The sequence below is a fragment of the Hippoglossus stenolepis genome, chromosome 10 (genome assembly GCF_022539355.2).
Source record: "Hippoglossus stenolepis isolate QCI-W04-F060 chromosome 10, HSTE1.2, whole genome shotgun sequence".
In the NCBI taxonomy this organism is placed as follows: Eukaryota; Metazoa; Chordata; class Actinopteri; order Pleuronectiformes; family Pleuronectidae; genus Hippoglossus; species Hippoglossus stenolepis.
The window spans coordinates 1,640,137-1,648,370 of record NC_061492.1 but is presented as its reverse complement, the minus strand read 5'-3'; the positions used below and the strand labels follow the sequence as shown (position 1 = coordinate 1,648,370).

The window sequence follows — 8,234 nt, the reverse complement described above, 5'->3', positions numbered from 1 at the left end:
CAAGATATATTAAATTATTAAAATTCATACGAAATCAAATAAACACTAATATCTAATAAAAAGAGATGTGACCTGTTTATCTAGAGCAATAATATAATTATCATGGGTTTGGAGTCAGTGGATCACGTGACACGGAAGCTATTGACAAAAACAAGATATTTAAAAATATATATATTTATATAAAATTAAATAAACTCTAATATCCAATTAAAAGAGGAGTTTCCTGTTTAATCTAGAGTAATAATCAGCAGAGGTTTAGAGCCAGTGGGTCACGTGACATGATGCTAATAAACACATATTTTTAAAAGTATTAATATTCATATAATATATCAAAAGGACTCAAACTCACTGGCTGCAGTACAGGTCACAAACTCCACCTCCTCCATGTTAGTAGATAAGACGAACCAAACGAAGAAAATCGAAGTACACGTTAAAATACAATTTTCTCAAAGTCGTTCTTATCTTCATGTTTGTGATCAGTTCGTTTTTTTTGCAGTTATTTGATATAAAAACTCTCCCAATGAAGAAATATTCACAGAAACATAGAAAATGTACAGTATGAAATACGTTTATGAAATAAAACCTTCTCGTTTCAGATTTGTCGTTTCCAGGAAACAACATTTTTTCGCTGTAAACATCTTGTGGTTTGATTTGAAAATAACCTTTACAATAACTCACATAACTTAACAGAATCATCATCAGTTCTGGACAGTTTTGGCCATTTAGTTTGTAGAACATCCAGTGAAGTCAGAGACAAGAGACCAAAATACTGTTAAAAATATTTTTTTATACAAAACACTGAAATGTAATAAAACATTTTTAAACCAGAAATAAAACTGAACATGAACAGTGTATTTCCCACACATCTTTTGATTTTCAAAACCAACACGGGACATTTTTGTTCTTATTTTCTTCACTTTCTGCAACATGAGCAGTTTTTCTTCCTCAGACCAGTTTGTGTTTTCATTAAAAACCATTAAAAGGGAAAAACTAAAATAAATTAAAATGTAAAAACATTTTCAAGTGTGTTCACAAATAAAATCTCTGTTCAGTGTCTCCGGTCGAGACAAAGGTCGATTCTGCGTCGGCCTCATTTCCAGGTGAATCTTTTAAACTGTTTTAGTTTTTCTGAAAAAGTAAAAAAAAAAGAAAAACATCATTAAATGGAAGAAACTACAAATGAGATTAAAGGAACATTATAAAATCACAAAGGAATATTATTATAACATGATGGGCTTGAGTGACAGCTGTCTACCTGCAGTAACTGGGTCCAGACCGGTGAGACGACTGATCTTAGTGGTCGACAAGGCATCTTTCCACAGGTCACCTGACAAGAAGTTCAGAAACATCCTTCAGTCCATTCGACAACTTTGAATTAAAGCCTGAGATGAAGTGTCGTGTGGATCTGTGACAAACATTTTGTGCAATAAAACTTGATGTGATTGTGTGTGTGTGGAAATATTTTCTAATATTTGTTTTTTCCGCTTTTATATAAAAAAGGAAATTGGGATTAATGTCGTGTTTGTGAGGTGAAAGTTACTTTTCTGTTTTACATGATTGTAAATTCACCAAACAATTAATCAAATGAACATAAAAGTCATGAAAAATTAATAAATTGATAATAAAAATAACACAGTATATGTGTTTATACAGTGACATCGTGGGGACCGGTCGTCCTTATGGGACAATACGTTTTTAAGGTTTTTCAGAGTTTGAGTTGAGAGTAAATCTCCAGGAAATGAATGTAAGTCAAAGTAAACAAGCTGCAGTTATATCAATGTTCACATGATGAATAACGATGTCACACTTTCTACAACACAAACACACAAACTCCACTTTCATCCCAAACCTCAGCTGTAAGTAGTGGGAGGAGTTTACCTGAGATGCGGATGTTCTCATTGGTTCTGGTTTTGAGTGACGGTTTCGTATTCTTGGAATGACCCCGTGTGTTGGAGGGTCCCGACTCGTTGCTGGTCGGATCCACCTCCACCTGCCGGTGGCGACGGGACTTGGACGCCTGAGATCACAAATACAAAATCACACACACATGAGTTTTTAAAAAGGAAATTAAAGCACATGTTCACCAACTGTTCAACTTTAAAGAAAATGTGAAGAATAGAAATAAAAGCAAACCTCGGCTGCCTCTCCGTAAGCTTTTGATTTGATGGAGGCGAGGAGGCCGGCTCTGTTGGAGCACTGTGGACACACAACAGGAAGTCAGACAACAGGAAGTCAGACAACAGCGCCGCTCTCTGGTTGTGGTTATTATCACAACTTTAAAAAAGGCAGAAGAAAAACATGGAGGTTTGAATGTTATGAGAATAAGAGAATTATAAAATCCTGTAAGTTTATACGATCCAGTTCTAATTATGATGAATACAATTTGTATAAAGTGATTTTCTGTGTGGAGGTAATTAACACACACGTGAAGAATCCTGTAACACGAAGGAAGTTTCACAACATACAGAAGACACCAAATATACTTTAATCAAACTTTTAAGTGACGTCATGAGCTCAGTAGAGTTTAAAGTCGTGTCAGTCACCTCTTGCTGAGACGAAGTTCCCTCCCCACAGTCTTCATCTTGGTCTGTCGCATCCTGACGCCACAAGAAAGCATCAGCAGGGGAACAGAGAGAAACAGGTTTTCTACAGGTTCATGGCAACAAAGATGTGCATTCGTCAAAGAAGAAGTTTAAAAAGAGATCTACGGAGGCCTCAGAGGGTCATGAGGAAACTTTGGTTTTACCTCCCTCACAATAACTTTTCTTATTCCTGCTGCTACGACTGTTGTTGATGTTTTCATGATTATATATTTTTACACTCACATTTATTTCTTCTTGACTGGAGAGAGAAGCCTTCTACAGTTTTATTGCACCCGAGTGTAAAGACAATAAAGATCAGTGAACCATTTGAATCCTTCCTTCAGAGCAATAGAGAGAGGTCGAGTTTTTCTGTCTGAAACCGAGGAAACAAACCAAACCTGAACCTGAAAATAAGCTGCACTGACCCTGTTCCTGACACAGATGTCAGTCGGAACCTGGCTCGGGTCTGATCCACACTCTAATGTGTAGCCATCATCTTCCCTCAGTATGGATCAGTTCATTGGGTTTTACTTTGAACTGAAGTTTGCGGATCTACTCCTCATTAGAAATTGTTAGATGCAAACACACGGTTTCCTTTGAGGAGAAACCTGAAGAGGTTCTCACCTTGTTCTGCTGCCATTTGTGGAAATCCAGGACAGTGCTGCGCAGCTGAGGGACGAAGCTTTTGTGGATCAGGTTGACGGAGGTTTCCGACGGCAAAGAGATGGACGTCTTCATCTTCTCATAGAGCTCGTGGATGTTGGACAACTCCTGCAGAAGAAACACAACGAGTCTTCAGTTTGCCCGAGTTGAAGCCAGAATCGACCGTCTCTCTGCTCTTACCTCCAACAGATCGCCGTTGATCAGCTCCTGCGGACGACACGCTCGCTCAACGAACTCCTCGCACAAGGCCGACTTCTCCATCTTCCTCTTCTTCTTGAAGGCGAGCTGGGACAAGAGGAAGAGGAGGAAGGGGGGGATGAAGACAGAGGAAGGAGAGAAAACAAACAATCGATCGAAGGCGGCCAGCTCACCAGCGTTGGCATGGCGGTGAAGTGGAACGCTTTGAGGAACATCAGCCGGCGGAGGATGTAGACGGCGTCGAGGTGCTGAGCGTCCGCGGCGTCTTTCTCAAACTTCATCGCCTCGTCCCAGTCCTTCAGCGCCACACGGATCTGAAGCCAGAAGAACTTTATCGTTCACTGTGTTTCAGGTGCGACTTCATTTAAAAGTTCTTGTGGATGGTGAGGTCCTGACCTGCTCCGGCGGCGAGGCGGTCTGACACTGATACAAACTGTACAGCAGGTAAAGTCCCCCGACCCGGATCTGGAAGCTGAACGGCGGCAGGAAGTAGCTGTAGGCGAGATCCAGAACCAGGCGGCTGAACGCTCGCTTCTCGTGCCTCACGGTGCCGCTGCAGAACAAGAGAAACCACACGTGTTCGGTTCAATCCTGACAAACCTGATTCAGACCAGAGGAAAGGATCTGGAAAACTCTCACGTCCTGCTTTGGGTTTACTTTTGGTTTCAAAGACATTCATGTAAACATCGACAATTAATATTGATAAGTGGCTATATGAAAAGATATCAGTTCTATTCACAGACTAAAACTAAACACAGTTGTGATGTTTTGTGTTAAACTTACTAGAAAATGTGTGTGAAGTTCGATTCCCTCCAGATTTGGGAGAAAACCTGGAATCGGACGGACTCAGTTTTCTGGAAGTGGCCGAGCAGCAGCTCACAATCCGACTTCAGCTGCTTCCTGCAGGAATCCATCTCACAAAGAAACTACACAACCTGAGAGAACACAGACACACACAGGTCACAAGTGAATCCTACAAAACCTGAGAGAACACCACACAGACCACAAGTGAATCCTACACAACCTGAGAGGAGAACACAACACAGACACACACAGGCCACAAGTGAATCCTACACAACCTGAGAGAACACAACACAGACACACACATGTCACAACTGAATCCTACACAACCTGAGAGACTGAGAACACAACACAGACACACACAGGCCACAAGTGAATCCTACACAACCTGAGAGACTGTGAACACAACACAGACACACACAGGTCACAACTGAATCCTACACAATCTCAGAGACTGTGAACACAACACAGACACACAAACTCACGATATTTTAAACGTTTCATTGAGAAAACGTGTTTCTCTGGAGCCAGTGAACGTAAATTAACGTAAACACAACGAGCGTCGCACGTGTAATGCGTCATCGACAGCGTTAATGATGCCTTCAAGTACCGTCGTTATTACGCGCTTGACACCTGAGAGTTAATAGTGAGATTTAAAATGAAATCATATTTATTATCATATCATATTAATGAATGAGGTCACTCTTTCATGTTTTCATGTGACACAGCTCTATGTGTATTCATTTCATTTGTTCCCGACCCCCTGAACGTGGTTGTCTCCTCGTGACATCCTGCTCATTATTTCTCTTATATTTACTTTTCTTGCTTTGCTGTCAAAGCAGGCTGCTATATAAGGTTTATTATTATTATTATTATTATTATTATTATTATTATTATTATTATTGTTATTACTTTCATTATTATACTTAAGAGAAAACAGACAAGTTAAGAAAATGTCATTTTATACGTGTATCAGATTTCCGACTTGAGCCAGTGTACGTGAACGCTCCACCCGGATGTACGTGATGACGTCTTGCGGAAGTAAACAAAGCTCGGCTGACGTGGAGGAGTCGAACCGGATGAACCGGATCTGAATCCAGTGGTTCAGAACCGTGGGGTCGATTCCGCGTCTGTCACATTTATCGTTGGCCTGGTTGTGTCGGTGTCTCCGGCTCCAGCGGAACTAGCCCCCGTGTGCTAAGCCTCCCTGCGCGGTTAAGATGGCGGCGGCGGACGACGCCAGCCGGCCGTTCGCCGGACTGTCAGACGTGTCCATCTCGGAGGACATCCCGGTGGAGGGGGACATCTCCGTCCCCGTCGGCTCCTCCAGGAGAGACGACGAGTACTCGACGCTGGACGAGCCGGTGAAGGAGACCGTCCTGCGGGACCTGCGGGCGGTGGGCAACAAGTTCATCCACGTCCTGTACCCGAAGCGGAGCTCGGCCCTGCTGCGGGACTGGGACCTGTGGGGCCCGCTGCTGCTCTGCGTCACCCTGGCGCTGCTGCTGCAGGGCGGAGCGGCCGACTCCGACGACCAGGGGGGGCCCCAGTTCGCTGAGGTCCGGCACCAGTCTCATTGTCCACATGCTTCTGGGTTTAGGTTTCTGTGTGGGGGAGGGAGGGAGGGGAGAGAGACAGGTAGAGACAGGTAGAGAAATTGATAGAGGGAAATGTCAAAAATCAAGGATGCACGAACATTGGCTCTACAAGTGGTTCTCAACTTCATTTTCCTTCACACCATTAAACCACTGTGGTTGTGAGCCTCTGCAGACCAGTGCAGTTTCAATCTGGATTTGTGTTTTCCAGATTCACGAGGTCACTGTGACCTTTGACCTCCGGAGTCTAATCAGTTCACCTTTGAGTCCAAATGAGCATTTGTACTAAATCTAGAGAGATTCCCACCAGGCGTTATTTAGATATGTTCACAAGAATGTTACGTACAACCCCAAAATACACGTGATCACAAAGTGAAGTCGTCCTGGGGCCACAGACCCTCAGAGTCCAGACCCTCAGAGTCCAGACCCCCTGAAGCCCAGGTTCAGGTCTGAAGACGGAGCTGAACTCCGGGTGAAGGACTGACGGTTTTGACGTCACTGCTCCTTCGACCCGACTCAGCAGCAGCATAAACATATAATTCCGTTAAATATCAGGGCTAGGAATAACTTGCGTACTTCAGCTGACTCCATGTTCACATGTTGTGATGTCTTCCCGTGTCCAGGTCTTCGTCATCATCTGGTTCGGCTCCATCATCATCACCCTGAACTCCAAGCTGCTGGGCGGCACCATCTCCTTCTTCCAGAGCCTGTGCGTGCTGGGTTACTGCATCATGCCTCTGACCGTGGCCATGGCCGTGTGCCGCATCGTGCTGATCGGCGGCTCGGGGACGGTCAGCTTCGCCGTGCGCCTGGTGGTGGTGACGGCGTCCTTCGGCTGGTCCACCTTCGCATCCACGGCCTTCCTCGCCGACAGCCAGCCGGCCAACCGCAAGGCGCTGGTGGTGTACCCGGTGTTCCTCTTCTACTTCGTGATCGGGTGGATGATCCTGACGTTCTCGCCCTCGCAGTAGAGGAGGAGGAGGAGCAGCAGGACTGGATTTGAGTCGGCAAAGACGAGGGAGGTTGATTTCGTGGAAGGACTCAGACGAACACTAGGATCTGCCTTTGAACGACTACTGACGTGACTGACGTGTTCCTGAGCTTCAGCTTCTTGACTCATGGGACATTATAATAATTCCTTAGGGAGCAGCAGGGGGTTTATGCTGAGTCGACGCCGCGCTGCAGACGGGGTTTGAAAAAGCTGATGAAAATGTTCCGATTCTTCCAGTTTGTCTCCTAAAGCTGTGTAAAATAAAAAAAGAAGGTCCATATAAGCTTGTATATAGAAATGCTTTATGAATGTTAGAATTCCAGGGCTACCTTCATTTGTCTCTTCCTCTCGGTCACTCTGGGGTTCTGACACTTTTACGCAGCTCGACCAAGAAACCAAACGGTCGTCTGTCATCTCATTTCGCTCTTTTTGCATTTTTGTTGAAGTTTTTTCTGAGGGGTTGATTTTTTTCTTTTCGTGAGACGACAGATGACGTCTCAAATGTCTTGATCTTCACGATCTGTCTTTACGTCCACTTGCAGACTGTCGGTGAGCTGATGCGTTCACACGTACACGTCATCCTCCCTCGCTGGTTTTCAAAGGCGTCCTGAGGGAACCTCTGGCTGCGATTAGTCGACTAACCTGCCCGTCGACCATTAACCTTTGACCCCTGCTCTGTTTCAGAGAACCTGTCATTTCTCTTCTTAAATCACTAACACTGTCTGGTCATGTCTTTTAATTTATGGGTATTAATTTACATCAAAGAAAAAAGATTAAAATATATTTGATCTGCAGTGATTGAATGTTTTGTATTTTTCAGGCTCGGCTCTCAGACTAAATCAGACATTTTACTTTCTGTATGAATTAACTTACAAATCCAACTCGTTTAAATAAAAAAACACTGATTTAACAGAATGAATAAATCATTCAGAGTGCGTCAATCATTCTGTCGGCAGCAACACTTTAAATCCAGCTGCAACATTCTTATTATTTACCCTTTTAACTTGAAAAATGTAAATACCAACAAAATCCAGGGGGAACATTCAGGATATTGTTCTGTGCAGGTGGATAAATAGTATTTGTGTAGTTGTCATCTCTTTTGCAAATGATCGTTAAATAATAAAACACACACACACACAAGTTAATATTAAGTTGTGGGAACGAGATACAAATCTGTTCTTTACTGACAACACGAGGTCGACTTTCAGCCTCATGTCCAGTGCACGGGGGAAGTGGGATTAACTTAACCATCATTTACTACTTAACTTCAGAGGATAATGAATTCATACGGATACATATAGACTCTGAGCTCCTTGGTGACGTAAATGCAGACCAACTTTTGTAGAGATGAATTTGTATCTGTATAATTTCATGCTACTACAAACTTTATCCTCTGAAATTAAA

At 43.4% G+C, this 8,234-nt stretch overlaps 2 protein-coding genes across 3 annotated transcripts; one reads left to right on the top strand and one right to left on the bottom strand.

Moving 5' to 3' along the window:
• Window positions 1–767: 767 nt before the first annotated feature.
• Window positions 768–5,315, bottom strand: snapc1b (small nuclear RNA activating complex, polypeptide 1b). Of its 2 annotated transcripts, none has more exons than XM_047341546.1 (11): window positions 5,212–5,315; window positions 4,227–4,378; window positions 3,840–3,996; window positions 3,617–3,757; window positions 3,426–3,530; window positions 3,207–3,353; window positions 2,544–2,597; window positions 2,134–2,196; window positions 1,879–2,017; window positions 1,256–1,327; window positions 768–1,128 (listed from the first exon to the last, which is right to left on the bottom strand). In XM_047341546.1, exons 2-11 carry the CDS (start codon window positions 4,355–4,357, stop codon window positions 1,091–1,093), a joined length of 1,047 nt encoding a protein of 348 aa, XP_047197502.1. In that variant the 5' UTR covers window positions 4,358–4,378; window positions 5,212–5,315; the 3' UTR covers window positions 768–1,090. The 2 variants fall into 2 exon arrangements, with proteins under 2 accessions (XP_047197502.1, XP_035023439.1); XM_035167548.2 differs by lacking the exon at window positions 5,212–5,315 and adding an exon at window positions 4,730–5,160.
• A 149-nt stretch (window positions 5,316–5,464) lies between these two features.
• Window positions 5,465–7,624, top strand: yipf6 (Yip1 domain family, member 6). Its single transcript, XM_035167549.2, has 2 exons — window positions 5,465–5,803; window positions 6,463–7,624. Exons 1-2 carry the CDS (start codon window positions 5,465–5,467, stop codon window positions 6,808–6,810), a joined length of 687 nt encoding a protein of 228 aa, XP_035023440.1. The 3' UTR covers window positions 6,811–7,624.
• Window positions 7,625–8,234: the final 610 nt, after the last annotated feature.